At 35.2% G+C, this 20,803-nt stretch overlaps 1 protein-coding gene across 14 annotated transcripts in view; it reads right to left on the minus strand.

The window, feature by feature from the left end:
• Positions 1-2,749: 2,749 nt before the first annotated feature.
• The window catches only part of EVI5 (ecotropic viral integration site 5), a 231,241-nt gene continuing 213,187 nt past the window's right edge, over positions 2,750-20,803 (minus strand). For 13 of the 14 annotated variants that reach the window (XM_027058598.2, XM_027058590.2, XM_027058587.2 and 10 more), the window contains one exon: positions 2,750-4,068. In XM_027058598.2, coding sequence (XP_026914399.1) covers positions 3,757-4,068 — 312 coding nt within the window. In that variant the 3' untranslated portion in view covers positions 2,750-3,756. The remainder of the gene's footprint in view (positions 4,069-20,803) is intronic. The other variant, XM_027058596.2, reaches the window with a different exon arrangement.

Here is a 20,803-nt window from a genome sequence, read left to right on the forward strand (position 1 = left end):
GTTGGATATAAATAGCATCCACTCCACTTTTAACCAGGAATTTTAATTTCAGGAAAATGAGTTCAATTAAAATTAATTAGTTTAAAAAACTGTTTTGTTAATGATAGAGCAGCAATAACTTTCAGGCTAAAGTACACTTTTAATAAAGTAAATCAACGATTTCATAAACCATTAGCTGTTGACGTCTGGTACTACGCAATAATCAAGCTGGCCACAAAAGGGCTTTACCAAAATACGATTCATATACTTATTTTACTTTAAATCTGAAAATTTTAATGTATTATGTAAAAGATAAAGGAGAATATGGAACCAATTCATTTATGATGTTAGAAATAAAATACTTTAAAAGGCCTAGACTTTGTTTTCAAAGGCACTATCTGGAGAGTAACAAGCTGCAAGCTCTGAGCTAAGACAAAGTTGGTTTTTTTCTTCCAAACTAGCCTGCCAGTTAATTGAGACTTGATGTCTCAATTAATCATCAAACACTGAGTATGTAATATCCATTAGGGAAGAAATTGTGCAATGTTTTATCTTTGACTGCTTTTTTCAGGAAGAAAATTTTACCAATGATTTTTAAAAGGCTGTTGAAATATTTGCTTGATCTAAAAGTTCTGTTTCATCACCTCAATGCAATTTCCACTTTATTCAGATCACCTGTAGCCTCTACCTTTAGCGTTTCAACCTAGATAACAATGACATGAAGGTAGCTATCCTGAGAGAGTACTTTTTTGTGTGAGTTTGTTATTTTATTCACTTTTTCCTCCCTGAATATTCTTCAACTCTAGCTGTTTAACTGAGTAACATTTAAATGACACAAAGTACCAGAGACTAAATAAAATCTATCAAGAGAACATTTTCCAATACCTCAGAAGTCTTAATTTGAATGTCAAATTAGGGCATAGTAACCTATTGCATCCAAAAAACCAGGAAGATTTTAAACCTTTCTAACCTTTCTAAGGAGTATTTGAATCAAAGCTCTTGCATGAGACGATTGTTGTTTCTATTTTTTCACTGTCCAAATTATAAGAATATCAATGGATTAAGGTTTATTTATCATGATTCTTTTAAAACCTAATTCCTAACCAGAAAACAGTACTTAGAAAATGCTCTGAGAATATCTTTCAAATTTACCACAATTCTAGAAAGAGGTCCTTAAAGTCAAATTAAAACATTGACTCATTGAGGCATACCCTAAAGGTCAATACGCATGCTTGAAAGAACAGTGCTGGGATTCTGGAATTCTTCCCTGTCTTTCTCCATTTCCAAAGGTACAGACATCCTTCCAAAATTTTCGGTGGCATCAAAGACTTCATGATATAAAACAGCTGGAACATTTTCCATTTTGAATAGTTATGAGTTTAAGAATCACTAGGACATTTTAGGCTTCCAAACCATTAGTTCAACAGCAAAAGCAAACAGTTCAATCTTCTACTAAGACAAACTTAAGAATTAACCTACATTTTACAGTATCTAAACCAAGGGTCCACAGACTTTTTCTCTAAAGCGCCAGATAGTAGTTATTTTAGGCTGTTTGTGCCATACAGTCTCTGTTGAAACTATCCAAGTCTGCCATGGTAGCACAAAAGCAGCCATAGACTATATGTAAATGGATAAGCATGGAGGTAAGGTCCAAAAAATTTTATGTATTGACACAATTTCATATGATTTTCATGTGACACAACGTTATTGTGTTTTTGATTTTTCTCCCCAAGTATTTAAAAATTAAAAACCACTCTTATTTTTGTGGGTCATGTAAAAACAGGAAGCTGGCTCAAATAGGCTCATGGGCTGTAGCTGCTGACCCTTGGTCTAGATCATTTAGATTTCTTAATGTGGGGGTCAAAGCAATCATGTAGCCATGACTGATCTCATTTTACCTGGGCATCAAGAGCCTCTAGGCTAACAGTACTGAACCCCAAAAGAGAATCCCAAAAGCACCGGTCAGATGATTCTAGTAACAGTGTCTACACTCATAAGCTGTGTAGAGTTTATGAGGGTTGATACTAATATCTATACATAGATATAGATCTATATATATTCAGGAAACATTTCAATCACATTGTCAGAAAAGTAGAGAATTGAGAAATCCATTAGCTGAGGCTTTTCAGCTTGGTGTCAGACATATCGATTAACATTTTGGCTCTGCTACTTACTAATTTGTGACCACAGGTAAATTAATCACTAGAATTTAACCTGGTGATACAGACAAAACAGGCATATTTTCAAGCTTGTTTCTCAAGCCTACAAAGGGCTTGCTGGAAAAGCCTACTCCGTGATATACCATAAGGCTTAACTCCTAGTTTTAGGTACAAAACTATTTTGTCTTTTCTACTCCATTCTGTCATATAAATTTTTTTTCCTGCATGCAACATATTGTGCAAAGTTGCATCTCCATATATACAGAATTCTACTTTCCTCTTATCCTTGAAGGCCATTTTTTTCATAGGCTGCCGAAGAAAATGAGAGTGGAAAGCATCCAATCAACACATTCTTGTTATCTTTACACAATCTAAGTGTAATATGGTATTCCACCAATCTATCAATGACAGGCATTCAGATTTCTAGGAAAAAAGTCTAGACGATAAAAATAAAGAACTGGTAGGAAAGAATACTTATGGCTTCATCTATGGATTAGTAACAAGAGAATCTGAAGATAATGCTTGTAGATTATTTGCAGATATAATTTTTGTGTATCTTGGACATCAGTCCATTGCTTAAATTATATTAAGTAGATATCAGCACTAAGTAATATGTGCTATAACCTCTTTAATCATGAAAAATTTATTAGTTATATACACATGAAGTAAAATATGTCACCAATAGTGTTTTTGAAGCAAGCATTAGTTAACTTATGAATCTGCTAGTGTAGAATACTAAGCAAAATACTAAAGCTATTAAAATATTAGTGTTTGGTTTCATTTTCAATTTTCTTTTAACCTATTATTTACAGAAGTCCTGTTAGAATGCTGAAGGCAGTCATTTTGCAACACATACATTCTCCATATAAAATGATGTTCAGTGCTGGGTGATACAGATTTATAAATATGGACAACACAATTTATTTGTAGTTAACCTACTACTCTGACCAGTAGGCAACGCATGGAAGCATCATATGCACATAAAAGTTAGAAATTAAAACAAAACTTAAAACTCTCAAGACAGAGGACCATAATTTTGTGTTTGTAAAATTATATGGAAAAAAAGCCTTTGTGGTTGGGAGCTTTCAGTGGCCCACTACTAAAACAGTAACTTTAACTGGAAAAAAAAATTCCCCCAACACAAAAACACAAGATAAATTATATGTATATCTTGGTCAAATGTTTACAGACAGCTGCTATGAAAACAAATTGATAAACATAATAATTTGTTGAATGAGCGTGAAATATTGCACAAAAGCAGTTTTGTCTGAAGAAAATCCAATTTTCCATTGTTCTGAACTTGAAAATGCTTCCCACATATAGACATAATTGAATTTTCTAAATAAGAAACATTAATATTCAGTAATACTGTTAGAATCTTATTTTTCCCATTAACCATATTCCAGTCTACTTTATGGCAATGGTAAGTCAGTGGTGAAGATTTGGCAAAGATAAAAAGGCAGACTGTAAAATATATATATATATGTATGTATGTATGTATGTATGTATGTATGTATGTATATACGTATGTACATATGAAACAGATATGTTCCAAAAACCCTTAATCATATGATAACCGGTCCCTTAAAAAACCCCACAGTCTAGTTCACAGTGATGGTCAGACAGTGGTTGAGTACGACTCTTTTCTTGGGGACTGCTCCTTTCGAGCCACTTGGTTGCTGTCTCTGGTCTCCAGCACACTGTCTTCTGTTTCGCTTTCACTACCATCTGCCACAGCGGGGTCCAAAGACGTTGGGCCAGATTTTCTGTGCAAAGGAAAACCAACACCACTCTCCTGTAAAGAATTATCTATAAAATCTTCATCAGAGGAATGGAATGATTCATCATCTCCTATTAAATGGTTGACAATGTGGATTCCATCAAAAGGAAGCTGGCCTGAGAAGACCCTCTGTCCTTTTAGGCACCTGAGCTGTCAAAACAAAATCCAAGTTAATATTCTCAACTGGAGGAAACACAAACACCAAGAAAGCAAATGTTTCATGTTTAAAAGAGAAGATGCCTTGATTTCTTTTCCATTTATATATAAAATAGTTACTAGTAATTTTTGAGTGCCTCCTATATGTTATGTAATGGGCATATAACTTATTTTAATTGAATGATCGTAACAGTCCTATGTGGTAGATTTCATCATCCCCATTTAGAGATTAGGAAATGTAAACTCAGGTAGAATAACTTGCTGAGGACATATTTCAACAACTAACACAACATGGACAATCTTGTTACTGTCCCTGGATTATTTTGAGGTAAATCCCAGACATTCTGTCAGTTTACCTGTAAATATTTTAGCATGCATCTCTAGAAGATATGGACTTAAAGACCATACTCTCAACTATCATACACGCTGACTTTTGAGAGCGTGACTCCATAATTCTGTTACAAAAGATGAAAATTTGCTATGAGTCTCCATCCTATTATAATATCCCAACGACAACCAAAGACTCACTCAGGGCAGGAATGCTTCATCCCACTAGTTAGATTTCTCTCTGCATGGGAGGAATGCCAGTAATATATCATTTTGCCTTCTCTCCCCTACTCCTCCTTAGGGAGAAGGAGCAACTTCTTTCATGAGGCAAGAGGGGAGAAGAATGACATGTATTGTTCACCTATTTCTCTTCTCTTTCCACCTTCAGATCCAACTTTTGGCTATCCCAGGAGTTTCACACAGCCAGACCTTCACATGGGAAGGGCTGTGGATGTTATATGCTACCTGTTACTGGGTGGGAAAGTCTAATTCTAGAGCTCAGCAATGAAAAACCCATTGTTGTCATACTTCTAAACCACATTTTCCAAAACCAGCTTTATCAGGATTAGAAGTGATTTCTTTGTATTATCTCCCACTTCTTTGCCTAAGTTCTCACAAATTCCCAAATCCACAACCATGGATCCTACCATTTCTACTACCATATAATTGAGACATCAGCCCTGTTCTCAAAAGCTGAGGTTTTAAATATGAAATTTAATGCTGATATTGTCAGTTGTTTTATTTCTCCCACACACCATGCATTTTCTCCTACAATAGAGCAGAAGAGTTAAAAACAAAAACATTAAGAGAAAAAAACTATCAAAATCTACCTTGACTTGCAAGAATTTTTGCTGAAATACATCCCATGCCTTCTACCCTTACCATTACTATCAACCTTCAACTTTGTTTCTCAGGGACAATTTCCTGGTCACTCGCTATCTTTCAAATCTTAAGATAAAGCCTATGTGAAATATTCAGGAAATGTTACATATACTTTCAAAACTAACGGTTCTGAGAGTAAAGAGATTACAGCCTTGCCATAACACCTCCCAGCTTCCCCGATAGACTTCCAGGAAGAAGTGAAGAAACCTCAGCACTTCCCTGCTGGTGTGGGAACAATGGGAAACAAGAGGGATGCTGAGACTCAGTACAGCAATGTCTGCCTCAGGCAAACCTTCAACCACAAAGGAAGTCCTATGCCCTAAGTCAAGAGAACGAAATTACAGTGAGGTACAGTGTAATTTAAGTAATACCTTTTCCCCTGGCAGAGCAGAAAGTTTTTAGGGAAACTAAAAGTTTTAAGTTTTTAGGGAAAGGGCACAGAGCACCACAAAGACCTCCCCTTAATTGTGATACCCACTGCATTACTACAACTGCCACGTTCTGATGCAATATCCTATCACCATATTGCAACACATGATTTATAGCTCCAAGTGTTAAATTATGTCAGTTAATCTCTTCCTTTCTTTTTTCCCAGACCCTTTTGAAGAAATAATATGGAACATGTGTCTTCCTTTTCCCTGGCTGTTACAAAAGGAGTGTGGCAGAGGAACCGCAACTTCCCAATTGTTTGGAAAGCTGTAGCTCTAACAAAATTTACTGCATTTAAAAAACTACAGACTCATGTCAGATGTAATAAGTGACCTCAAGCATTATATAAAACTAACTCCAGGTTGAAGGGTTATTTCCTCAATGTCAAGGGGATGCAATTAAAGCTTCTATACTTGAGAACTGCTAATAAAGAATAGCAACAGCATAAAGGAATTTTGGAGAGAAGAAAAAGGTGAAGGTAAGGGACTGTCTGGTAAAACTGAAGCTATCCCTTAGTTATATCCTGGACCTAGGAGTGTGCACACTGGTTCTGAGAGGGACAAGGCCTGTATAGGCCCTGAAAGTGGACATTTAGGCAAGGAATTCGAGGGTACTGAGAACCCATAATGGGTTCTGAACTTCAGGTCAGGATGTCCTGGGGGAATCCTCATCCCATGAAGAGAGGTTTGGCTGGAGGAAGGCCAGAGCTGGGCCTTCTAAAGTGTAAAATCTTGGGTGTCTGGATCTAAGAGCTGTACTGCTGATGCTTATCACAAGACTTTCAGAGCTAATTATATTTAAACAACAAAAACCAGACTATTAATCTTTTCAACCCCACTCCTCCCAAAAAACTTCTATGGATATTATTATTGGTATAAAATTAGATTAGCAAAGCTCAATATACAGTCCACTGATACTCTGCATCAGGATAACCAAGGGTGATTATTAAAAATGCAGAATCTCTCCCCAGATCTAAGGAATCAAAATTCTGAGAATGAAACATTTTTTACAAACATCTCAGAAGATCTTGATACCTCAGTTTGAGAATCACTGTGGTAGATCTTCTGCTCAAATCAAATGGGCCTGAGTAAGAAAGGAGATGATTTACCTGAAATGGAACTCTTAATTATTCACAATAAAAGACCTTCTAAACCATGAACAACTGCCTATGTGGGTGTGGTATATAGAAATGGACACCATCTTTCAGTAGTACAACCAAGCTGTTCTGAGCCAACTCCACTATGTGGTGGTTGAAACAAGAAGCTGTCTGTTTAGTTTATGTGCTGACAAAGTGAGCACAAAGAGCAGTTCACTTAAATGCCTTCTCCTGAAACTTTCTCCTGCTATAGGGTAAGGTTTGGCAGCATATATGTTCAAAAGATCAGAATAATTCTGATGCACATCCCAGAGTAAGGACCACTACCTGATAGGCAGTGTTTTGCTTGGTTGGCTTTGCTTGCTCTTTTGGGTCAGTCATGGGATGAGGAATCTGACAAAAGCTATGGACTCACTCTCTGTCTTGAAAAGTACACATACGTACTTTAGCATACCCTTCTGTGGCCCCTTGTCTTTTCTAATTTTTGGTTAAAGACTGTTGGAACATCATTATAAAACAACAACAAAACGTAACTTTATGAAATGCCAGTAACACACTCATATTGTGAAAAAGATTTAAAAAGTATTATTTTTCAAGGTGAAATTAGAAATAGGTTTCAAAGTCACTGAATGTGAACGGAAGTACTTTTGAGATTCACCAAGGAAATAGAAGCACCAGGAATCTTTGGAATTTTAAGCAAAGGGACTCTTCTCTGGTGATCTTAGGATTTCCCCCAGAGAAGGCTCTCAGCTAGATCACAGTCAATGAACCCTACCCAGGCATTCAGGACTTCCTGCCAGCTTAAGTTCTCCAGGCCTAGAATTTGAGCAGGGAGTCAAATGTTAGCAGACATTTGGGGGGTGGGTGGGAGGGGAAGCATCTAAGAGATGCTGGGGGTAGGGGGAGAGGCAACTAGGAGGAAATAGACTATCTGGGGAAAAGAAAACTCTTTAAAAATCATTTATTTCCTCTGAAGAAACTGCTTCCATGTAAAACAACAACAACAACAAAAACAAAAAACAAAAAACAACCTCAGGATAGGCTAAAAAAAAGAGGTTTCAGACATGTATTTCTCTGACCTGAAAGACATGAGCTTTGAGATTAAAAAAGCCTGTCAAGTATCCATCACAGTGGATAAAAGTACACTTACACCATGGTACCTCACAATGAGATTTCAGGACACCGGGAACAAAGAAAAGATAAAGCATCCAGCCAAAAACAAAAACATTTTTTAATATAAAAGATTAAGAATCACAATGATATTAATTTCTCAACTGTAAAGACAGTAGAGCAGGTTCTTTATAATTCTAAGAAAAAATTTCTAATATGTATTTTACAAAATTGTAATTATCTTAAAAAATGTCTTAAATACTGGGAATAAGTTAGTGGACTCCTGTGTTGTCTTGTCATCACCTAGCTATTTGGAAGCAAATGAAAAGGATTTTTATTTTTATAGATTTTTTTCTTAATAAATATCACATTTATTTTCAATAGTTTTTATTCTGCTACCAGGAATATTTGAGCATGCCTACTATATATAGCCTTGGCCAGCATGACCATTACACATTTTCCTCCATTAAAAGAGGCACTATTATTGTCATTGTGTTTCTTTGACTACTGCTGGGATGGTTGAGATTCTCTTTTGTTTTCTTTTTATTCCAGTATAGTTAACATACACTGTTATGTTAGTTTAAGGTGTTAATATAGCGATTCAGCAATTCCATACATCACTCACGGCTCATCACAATAAGCCCTTAATCTCCACTCCTCCATCCCCATCACCTCTTTTACCCATCCCCTAACCCACCTCTCCTCTGCTAACTATCAGTTTGGTCTGTATAGTTAAGAGTCTCTTTCTTGGTTTCTCTCTCTCTAGAAAAAGGATTTTTAAATAACTTTGGCCTACTGAACTAGAAGATGTTTTAGAAAAATATAATACATAATCTAATTCTGTCCTTCAGATTACTTTATTCTTACACATGAGTACATAAAATAACAAGTTTACTGTGTAATAAAATGTTTCCTTCTAATGAATGCCTTCTAATTTCTATAACATTTAAAAATAACTTGGGATTTTAGGCATTAAGTAGATTTGCCATTTGCCAAATATCAGCTAAAAGAACCAAAACCTACCACAAAGATGATGTGACAGACTATTCAACTCGGTGAGTCACTCTGGAGTCCTTACTTCTGTCAGAAAGTTGGTGATGTTAAGAGCATCCTTTGACTTCCTAATTCTTTAGACCAACAATTTATAAATTGTGTTATGTATAAGAGCCACTTGGGAATATTATATTAAAAATGTATAGATACTTGGGCCCTCTTCTCAGACACCTGGATTCAGCAGGTGGGGCTCTGGAATCTGTATTTTAAACAAGTACCTCAGATAATTCTGAATAGGATGATCCATAGATCACATTTTGAGAGACACTAGTCTAAATGGATCATACTTAGGGATGTACTATATTAGAATCATGTTAAGAAAATCTGGTATGGATAAATAAATTTGAACTTAAGATGTTCTTATTAATTTATCACTGCCATCATCAAAATGACCACTGTTGAATTTTAAAAATATGATGGCCTGATCTGGACACACGAACAAGTAGGGGGAAAAAAAAAAACAAATAAAAATACAAAGAACTATGAGGGTAGTAAATATTTTAAGATATGACACTTCACCATCTAGTTTCAAATCCGGTTCCCATGGGTGTTTCAGGGGATTCATCACTAAGGAACACCATCCAGTTTTAGACATCCCAACATCTCTGTCTAATAAGTGAGAGACCATGTGTGTTTATAAAACAGAGTCAGAACCTTCTTTTCCTCCTATCAAATGCCAACCTTTAAGTTAAAATTTTATTCTGAGGATCAGCTTCATATCCAGGTGACAGACAATACCTTTTAAAGGATAATATGTCCAACCTTAGGAGTATAGTTCTAGCTTTACAGGCCTTGATAGAAAAAATATTTCTTAATACAACTCAACAGTCATATGAGAGAAACACACATAGGTGACTGTATCTGTAGGAGGGCGTGAGGAAGCATTTTGTTACAGTAAGATATAATTTGCAATCAGTGAGGACAATGCTACAATGATAAGATACCTCTAATACACTTTGATGTTTTTTATCTAGATTAGTAATTTTAGGCTGATTTCTGCAACACAAAATTAACATTTTAAAATAAAGCTTAAATTTAAAGAATGTCTTTCTTTTTTAACAGAATCTATTTTTTTAAGTTTATTTTTATTTATTTTGAGACAGAGATAGAGAGCAAGTGAGGGAGGAGCAGAGAAAGAGGGAGACTGAATCCCAAGCAGGCTCTGCACTGTTAGCACAGAGCCTGATGTAGGGCTCAAACTCCCAAACTGTGAGATCATGACTTGAGCCTAAGTCCAGAGTCAGATGCTTAACTGACTGAGCCACCCAGGCACACCTAAAATTTAAAAAAATTCTGTTTGGAATTTCATGTATTAAAAATGATTAGGTACTACTGCCAATGTTTTCAAAAACATCCCCATGATTATCTTATCAGACCTTGGTACTACCACTGTTAGTCTACTGCTTCTTTTGGATCTAGGCTCTATCATCAGAACAGCAGAAAAGTTTTACTGTAATTGTGCTCCAGTTTTAGACAGGTCTCAAAGTCTGTATCCAGGGAAACTCAGGAGCTTTAACACACATGCAATGAAATATACCTTTAAGAGTGGAATCCTTTCCAGGTCTTTAAGTAGGGTCCTGATTTCTCTCTGAATACCTGAGTCTGCATCAATTATTTTTTCTGGTTAGAAAGTATCACATGGTATCACACATCAGAAAAGCCCCATTAGAGAGGTGAAGTATGTGCTCAAAGTATGGAGGCAACAGACAGCATAGTAGGTCTGAGGAACTGTTAAAGCAGTTTAATATTAGGCTCTTAGGGATGTGTGAAGATGGGGGATGTGACATACAGGAATCTTAAAGGCATATTGTTAAGTCAAAGAAGTCAATCTGAAAAGGCTACATTAGGGGCGCCTGGGTGGCTCAGTCGGTTAAGCGTCCGACTTCAGCTCAGGTCACGATCTCGCGGTCCGTGAGTTCGAGCCCCGCGTCGGGCTCTGGCCTGATGGCTCAGAGCCTGGAGCCTGCTTCCGATTCTGTGTCTCCCTCTCTCTCTGCCCCTCCCCTGTTCATGCTCTGTCTCTCTCTGTCTCAAAAATAAATAAACGTTAAAAAAAATTAAAAAAAAAAAAGGCTACATTAGTGTATGATTCCACCTATATGACATTTTGAAAAAGGCAAAATTATCGAGACAGTACATAGATCAGTGGCTGCCAGAAGTTCAAAGGGAGGGAAGGAATGAATAGGTAGAAAACAAAGGGTTGTTAGGCAGTGCAACTATTTTGTATGACAATGTAATGGCAGACACGTATCATTAAACATTTGTAAAAACCCACAGAATGTACAGTCCAAACAGTGAACCCTAATGTAAATATGGACTTCAGGAATGTATCAATATTGGCTTATCAGTTATAACTTATATATGACACTAGCACAAGATGTTGATATCAGAGGAAACCAAGGGAACCCATTGAAGGAGAATATTCCTGCATTTTCTGGTCAATTTTTCTGTAAACCTAAGACTGTCTTCCATAATGAAGACATAAATGTCTACCAATTAAAAAAACTAGATGTTCTGTGATTTTTTTTGTGGCCACTATAATATCTAAACTGCTTGAGAAAACTCTGAGACTATGTCTGTTCCAAGAAAATGTTTAGGCTCATGGTGTGTGTGTGTGTGTGTGTGTGTGTGTGTGTGTGTGTGTGTGTGTGTGTTTGCTTTGTTTGTTTTTAAAGATTTTATATTTAGGTAATCTCTATACCCAGTGTGGGACTTGAACCCACAACCCTGAGATCAAGATTTGCATGCCTTACCAACTGAGTCAGCCAGGCTCCCCTAGACTTTTTTTTTTTTTAAAGATAAAACACAGGAAAGCACATGGATTTTAAGTGTACAAGTTGATAAATTTTTACTTATGTCTATGCCCATATAACTACCACCCAGATCAAGATATAAAACATTTCCAGTACCCCAGGAGGCCCCCTTGTGTCCTCTCCTCACCTGGGGATTACCTTCAAAGGTAACCACTATTCTGACATCTATCACCAAAGAATAGTTTTGCCTGTTCTCGGACCTAATATAAAGAATCATATGGTATATAACCATTTGTGTCTGGCTCCTGTTACTCAACATTATGTCTGTGAGATTCACCCATGATGGCATGGATAGCAAAGTTCATTCTTTTTCATAATATTCCATTATGTAAATATGTCACAATTTATTTATTCATCTTATGTTAATGGCCACTTGTGCTGTTTCCAGCCTATTACATATAATGCTGCTATGAATATTCTTATGTTTTTTTGATGAATATAAGCACTCATTTCTCTTGAGTATATACCCAGGAGTATAACTGCTGGGTCATAGAGAATATGTGCATTAAGCTTTAGTAGATATTTCCAAACTATTTTTTAAAGTGTTGTAACATAAGCTCTTTAATTTCTGCAAGAGAACTTTGCCTTACTTTCTGCCAGGTTGGTTGTCAAAGCAAATTAATGGCCCCTTAACTGATCATATTGAATAACTTCATTATAGATTCTTAGTAGTGGTGGTACAAGTTAGTAAAAGCACTTCTGAAAATGGTTTGACAGTATTTACTAAAGTTGAACATCTACATATCCTATACCTAGAATAGCTAAAATTACAGTTTGCTTGGCACAGTCCTAGATTATACCTGCTGCCACAATGTAATTATTACTGGTATCCTATCTTCATTCTCAAAAGTGTCCTGGTTTTAACAATAAATTGTAACAGTCACCCAGCAATCCCATTCCTAAGCGTATGAACAACAGAAACCAAGTATAATACAGACTTGTAATAGGGTTCATGGCAATTTTATTCATAATAATACCCAATGGAAATAACCCAAATGTTTATAAACAATAGTATGATTAAATAAATTATGGTATATTCATACAATGAGACACTATACAGCAACAAAAATGAACAAACAGATTACTGCTGCAGGGAACAACATGGATAAAGCTCACACTGTTTAGCAAAAGAAGCCAAACACAAACAAATGCATTCTGTGTGATTTCATTAGTATAAGGTTAAAAACTAGTCAGTAAGTGGGAAGAATGACAAGAAGACTTCTGAAATGCTGGCATGTTCTAGTTCTTGATCTAGGTGGTAGTTAAATGGGCACATTCATTTTTGTGATAATTTATCAAGCTAGACACTCATGATTTGTATATTTTTCTGTATATATCTTATATTTAAAGAAAATATCTATTAAATAAAAGCCTAAGAAATAATATATATGGAAGACTGCTGGAAAGGCATATAATTGTCACTAGTATTTCTGAATTCTATTTTGGGATCTCACCAATCACTAATTATGTATTTGAACTCCACTGCTTTAGTCCATTATACAATTGCTCTTACTGAGATGTTAGGCCATTAGCCTAACACCTTCCTATTCAGTTCATTTTTCTACCCCAATGGCAGACCAGTAAAAGAAATGTATTTCAAAGTTAAGAAAGAGGAAGAGAAGAATTGGTTTGGTTTTGTCTTACTAAAACCATGAATCTTCAGTACGTTATGTTCCCTGCTTTGTACTAGCTACCAAATATGTGGCTCACATTGATACCATATGCATTTCTGTGTGCTAATAGGAATGTTGATTTTACTAGATTTTGCTTTAGAACTAATTTTTTTTAACTATCAGGGTGAAGCATCCGATACTGCCATTTTTGTAAATGAAAGTCAAGTACCAGCAATTTAATTTGGTTTGATTAACCTAATATCCAGTTATTTCTGTATTATGTATATTCATGCAAACTGCCTCAAAATCTTTGGGGGAACAAAGCATTTTCCATGGTAAATACTAAATTTCTTAGTTTCAATTATTTGTTTAGTTGTATTCTATATTTTATTTTTTTTAATAGTTTAGTTGTATTCTAAGCATAAGGTCATCATGTGGTGAGCACAGCATAATGCATACAGAAGATGAATCACCATGCTGTACACCTGAAACTAGTGTAACATTGTGTATCAACTATACCCAAATTAAAAGCAAAGCAAAACAAAACAATATTTGTGGTAGATAATACAGGTGAATGGTTTCATGACCATTCATGAAAGAAAAGAGTTCCTAGATAGGCCACAGGCTACACTAAGCATAAAGACAGGAAAAATAAATCGAGCCTTATTAAAATGAAGAACTTCTCTTCATCAAGGACACCTTCAAGAGAGTAAGATGTCAAGAATAGAATGGGATTAATACTAGCCATATTTATCACTAAAAAGCTTTATGTAGGATACATAACTAATTCTCATATGTTAATAATAATCATAAAAAGACAATCTGAAAAAACAGGCAAAAGTTCTGACTAGCTAATTCACACAAAAGATAGCCAAATGGCCAACAAATACATGAAAAGGCGCACAACATCACTATTCATCAGGAAATGCAAACTGAAATCACAACATGATATGTATACATAATGACTAAAATAAACCACTGACAATATCAAGTGCTGGTGAAAATGAAGAGCAACTGCTGTGTACGTAAGCTTTTACAACTTAAAAAAACTCTGGTATTATCTCCTAAGAAATGGACTTACACATCCTCTATGATGTCCACTCTTAAGTAAAGACCCAACAGATATACCTAAAAATGTTCATCATGTAAAAGAATGTTTACAGCAGCATTATTTGGTAGTTCCGTGAACTGGAAACAGCACAAATGTGCATTAATAATAAAAAAAATGGGTTATTTATTTTTATAATGGGATGCTATACAAAAATAAAAATGAACTATAGCCACATTAAAATAAATTACAAACACAAGTAGCCTAATATTAAAGAGTATATTCTGTATGATTCTCTTTAAATAGTTAAAAAAAAAAGTTCAAAACAAAAAAAATTTTAAAGTTCAGTGATAGGTAACACAAAGTTCATTAAACTTACTCTCCCTGCATTTGTCAATGTTTGAACATTTCCATGATAAAAACACGTTAAAAAAAAGTTCATCAATAAAACCTTTCAAAAACTGCTTCCAAATTCATTTGTAGCTGACTTTTTTTTTTTTTTTTAATTTTAGAGAGGAGAGAGAGATAAAGAACAAGCACATCCCTGTGCATGTGTGAGCCAGGAAGAGCGAGGGGAGAGGGAAACAGAATCTTAAGCAGGCTCCATGCTCAGTGAAGAGCCCCAAGTGGCGCTTGATCCCATGACCCTGGGATCATGACCTGAGATGGAATCAAGAGCCTGACACTCAGCCTACTGAACCACCCAGGTGCCCATGTAGCTGACCATTTTGATAAGCAGTTATACTCACCATAACAAAACCTCCAAATAACCCAATGACAAAAAACAAAAAAATAAAAACTGCTTCCTTTACATTTAAAAGTATTTCTTTTTTGCTTTCCGGTATTATTTTGATATTAATAGTTCAAATATTACCATTTTTATAACATATTTGATGCAACAGGTATATATATTTGAGTGTATTATTTACAGATTATGCTTTTTCCAAGTTACAATTAAGTATTTAAAATTAGCAGTGTCCGGAAAAATACGAAACAAAAGGTTGCTGTACATACATTCTACCTCTTCTGTTAGCCTTTGATAATGGAGACGGTTTCCTAATCATTTTTGTATTCGAGAACTCAGCATTCTGACTTGACAAGAGTGGGCACATAAGAAATATAAATGAACTACACTAAAAAGATGGCTGGATTCTTGAGAAAGTTCTTACATACTAATTATTCATCCCATCCTTTGTGAATAAGAATATTAATAAGCAGACCGAGGGGTGTGTCAATATACAAAGACCCCAATAATGTACTGTTTCTTACCTGATATGGACTGCTTCATCATGTTATGCATGAACAGACAGAGTAAAAAAATAAAAACATGTAGAATTCATTTAAATAATACTTAAGACATTATGACATACTCATTACAACTTAAAAAGCTAACAAAATCTTAACCTCTCACTAGCTTCAAAGAGATAGAATTTTAAGATTTCTCTGCATGTATTCAACAATGCTGACCCAAAGAAAGTATATAGCAATTAGAAAAAGAAAGTGGTAAGATATTATACAACTTATGAAGAATACAGCATAAGATGCTGTATAGCTAATAAGAAAACAGGAAACTGTCATGTTCATAGTCTGATGAATGTAGGTTTTGACAGGAAACAGAGTTTCTAACTGCATGATCGTAAAAATTCAAACACTAAAAAAGAATATTAAGAACTACTATAGCTATTTCACATAAAGACTATCAGTAAAATTTGAAAGCCAAGAGAAGAACCTGCAGGAATGAATACCCTAAAGGCCCAAAGGACTTCAATAATCATTAAGGAAACACAAGTATTAAAAGAATTTCTCATTAGTCTACTTCATTAGCTAAACTTTCACAGGTTAAGATAGAAGTTTCTTTTGTAAAACAGAGAAGTGTCATTGCTTTAGAGATCTGTAGCCTTTAAATATAACTTCCTAATAAATAATAGAGAAATCTGTGCTGAGAAATTTGATCACCTGGGTTAGTGTCCATGTGGACAGAGGACACATGTTCTTTGTGTGTTTGCTTGCTTTCAGTAATTACACTGGTAGCTTTTAAAAGTTTGGGTTGACTTTTACAGTTGATTTTAAAGAGACACCATAGTTTATCCTTTCTCAATTTTAATGTGTAGGAGTAAGAGAATTAATAATAAACCCTTATATTTATATGAGGTTTTACAGTTAAAAGTGCTTCCATGCATATTATTTCAGGTCAAAAAAACTTTCCCCCGTGTGTGACTGGAGGCTGAATTGTACAGACAACTACCACTTTTTGAGATTCAAAAGAATAAGAAAGGCTGTACTGAGTGTTCTGAAAGACAATCAGTCCACAACAAAGTGGAAAAAAGTCATCCACACACCAAAAAAAACCCCTAACCAAATGAACTTTGATCACTACTAGACAGGGTTTAAACCATTTAAGTGAGTCATGTGATACCAAGTGAACTGCAAAACAGATGCAGTAAGTTTCCAAGACTGAGTCATATCAGATTATAAAAGCTCCTATTTGTACATTTGGGTTTATATAATCAATCTTTGTAAAACATTGAGCTATTGCTGTTACAGTTAATGTAACATTTCTGCAAGTGATGTATAAGATATAAAATTTTAAATAACTATAAATTATTCTTTATATGAGAAGATGGACATAAAGTTCAATAATCACAAAGATTTCTATTTCTAAGTTCTAGAGGCTTTACTTTTTTACTCCAAAGTTTAATCAGTAATTTTGTTGAAATCCTTATATAATATTTTAATAGTTTAAGTTTTCAAAATGTAAAAGGGGAATGATGTGCTAAATTCTCAATTATCAGCTTCTTTCAAAAATGAATTGTACATATGACAAAGATTAAAACTAGCCATAAGCACACAAACCAAAAGATTTCCAGTGAATCAGAACAGGAAACCAATAAAAGTGATCAATTGGAGGTCATGACTTTTTGATCATTGTACTACATGGGCAAGAGGAAAAATTCAGACCCACAGTACTTAAAAGTAGATTAAGTTTAAAATTCAAGAGTTGTATTGAAATAATACAAAACAGACAATGCTGAAAATTGTTTTGGCTTTATGCTGAGTAAATTACTTTTAAATACCAGATAAAACACTTAAAGTTAAAAAAAAAACATAGAGTCTGTGTTAAATATATAAAATGCAATAGTTAAAACTCATTCTTTCAGAAGCAAAGAAAAAAAATGTACCCACAATAATAAGTGAAAAAGGTGGAAAGCAAAGTTTGGCACTGAAGAAAATTATATTCTGCATTTGTTACCAGAGAAGGAGAGAGGGAGAAGAAACAGGTCATTTACAAAGAACGCTTAGTCTCTCTATACTGTATACTTAGATTTATCCAGTATACTATGGCAAACAAAATGAAACTGCATTGCCCTCTTCCTGGCAGCTGACACATCTTGATAAAACTGAAACCATTAACATTATTTAGAAGGTACTCTAATGTCAATGGTGATGAGGTTAGGAATATATGAACTTCTATGTAAATTTATGACCAATTACAGGAAATAAATCACTTCACACTTGTTTCACTCTGAACTTTTAAAGCTACATCAAAGTACCACGTACATTTCATTTGATTTAACCTTCAGCTGAAGTACTAAAAAAATTCAAATATTTAGCAAAACATCCTCACGAAAATGAAGTACTTCTTTTCTATCTGGACTGAACAGTTAAGAGGAATCCTTCTTCTCTAAAGCTAAATCATAGGTTTTATCAGTCTATCTAATCATTTACCCAAATTTTAAATCATTTATCTGATAAGGGACGTGTATCTAAAATATATAAAGAATTCTTACAACTCAATTATAAAAAGACAACCCAATTATAAAATGGGCACAGGGTCTGGGTAAATATTTCTCTAAAGAAGTTACAGATGGGCAATAAGCAAATGACAAGATGCCCAATATCATTAGCCACCAGGAAAATACAAAACAAAACCAAAATGAGAGGACATTCATATTTACTAGGATGGCTATAAACAAAAAAGGGAAATAATATCAAACATTGGCAAGGATGTGGAGAAACTGGAACCCTCATACACAGCTGATGGAAATATAAAATGGTACAGCTGCTTTGGAAAACACTATGGCAGTTCTTGAAATCATTAAACCACAGTGATTCTACTAGTAAGTAATACTCAAGACAAATGAAAACATATGGTCACAATGAACTTTGTATATGAATGTTCACATCAGCATTATTTATAACAGCCAAAAAGTGAAAACAACCCAAATATCCATCACACAATAAATGGATAAACGGAATGTGGTATACCCATTTGATAGAATATTATTAGGCAATAAAAAGGAATGAAGTACTGATACATGCTACAACATGAATGGACCTTGAAAACATTATGCTAAGAAAACAGTCACAGATGACCACATATTGTATAATTCCATTAAAAAAATTTTTTTAATGTTTATTTATTTTTGAGAGAGAGACAGAGTGTGAGTGGGGGAGGAACAGAGAGAGAGGGAGACACAGAATCTGAAGCAGGCTCCAGGCTCTGAGCTGTCAGCACAGAGCCCAACGCGAGGCTTGAACTCATGAACTGTGAGATCATGACCTGAGGTGAAGTCAGACGCTTACCGACTGAGCCACCCAGGCGCCCCTGTATAATTCCATTTAAATGAAATATCCAGAATAGGGAAATCTACAGAGATAGAAAGTAGATTAGTGGTTGCCTAGGGTTGCAGGAAGGGAGCTTGGGGGAAATGAAGAATGACTACCAATGGGAATGGTATTACTTTCGGGAGTGATAAAAAATGTTCTAAAATTGTGCCAATAGCTTCACAACTCTGTAAATATACTAAAAGCCACTGAGTTGTACACTTTAAATGGATGAACCATAACTGTATGTGAATTATAGCTCAAATAAATCTGTTTATACATACATACACACACACACACACACACACACACACACACATACATATATATAAAAATCAAATAGTCATTTTATGGGCATGTTTCCAATGGAGATATTGCCACATTGAAAATAATTTTTTTTTAAGTTTATTTATTTTGAGAGAGAGATAGATTATGTGTGCATGGGGGAGAGGCAGAAAGAGAGGGAGAGAGAGAATCCCAAGTAGGTTCTGCACAGTCTGAGCAGAGCCCAAAGCAGGGCTCAAAATCATGAACCGTGAGATCATGACCTGAGCTGAAATCAAGAGTTAGATGCTTGGGGCGCCTGGGTGGCTCAGTCGGTTGAGCGGCCGACTTCGGCTCGGGTCATGATCTCACGGTCTGTGAGTTCGAGCCCCACGTCGGGCTCTGTGCTGACAGCTCAGAGCCTGCAGCCTGTTTCAGATTCTGTGTCTCCCTCTCTCTGACCCTCCCCCGTTCATGCTCTGTCTCTCTTGGTCTCAAAAGTAAATAAACGTTAAAAAAAAAAATTAAAAAAAAAAGAGTTAGATGCTTAACCAACTGAGCCACCCAGACACCCCAGCTTCATTTTAATAGATGAAAATATTTGCAGTAAAAAATTTAATGCTTTAGAAAGAAGTATTAAGTAAAAGATAAATGTATTTGTAGCATTCACTTTTTGCCAGGAAATTAAAATTAACTCCTGATGGAAAAATAATTTTAAAAATACATGATAAATATATATAGCCACAGACCTACACTATTTTAAAAGCCAAACAGGAAAGGTTAGTATGCTTCTTCCTCATTCTGAGGTACTCATAGACTGCTTAGTTAAGATTGGGCACTTGCAAACCACATGACCTCATGAATGCTATCTTATCATATCACAGGTTCCTCAGACTGACCACAACAACTTAAATCAGACAGGCAGCAAAGTAGCACTAAGTCTCTGACACATATTATTTGTATGATGTTTTTAGTTGTCCAGTTCATGGGGAGTGAAAATCTGATTATCTCAAATCCAACTGCATCTGTGAGATAGGGTCCATGAAAAGCACATGATTTACTGCACCAAAGACTTCCAACCACAATTTAAAATTTTTAGTTTTTGTAAATCTGAGGGAGCTAGCTCTTCATCTTTTATCAATTCTCCTTTAGTTGACACTTAGTAAGTTTGAAGAACACATTATAAATGTTACTAGTTTGAAAAACTGCCAATACTTAAGTTATTGTTTCTTTTAAAAACTAACATTTTATTTATGTTTTTTTTTTAATGTTTATTTATTTATTTTGAGAGAGAGCACAGCAGGGGAGAGGCAGAGAGAGAGAGGGAGACAGAATCCCAAGCAGGTTCTATGTTCAGCAGAGAACCCGATGCGGGGCTGGATCTCATGAGAGATCACAACCTGAGCTGATATCAAGAGTTGGATGTTTAACCAAATGAGCCACCCAGGTATCTCTAAAAACTAGCATTTTAAAACTGAATTACTTGATG

The sequence above is a fragment of the Acinonyx jubatus genome, chromosome C1 (assembly GCF_027475565.1).
Source record: "Acinonyx jubatus isolate Ajub_Pintada_27869175 chromosome C1, VMU_Ajub_asm_v1.0, whole genome shotgun sequence".
Classification (NCBI taxonomy): Eukaryota; Metazoa; Chordata; class Mammalia; order Carnivora; family Felidae; genus Acinonyx; species Acinonyx jubatus.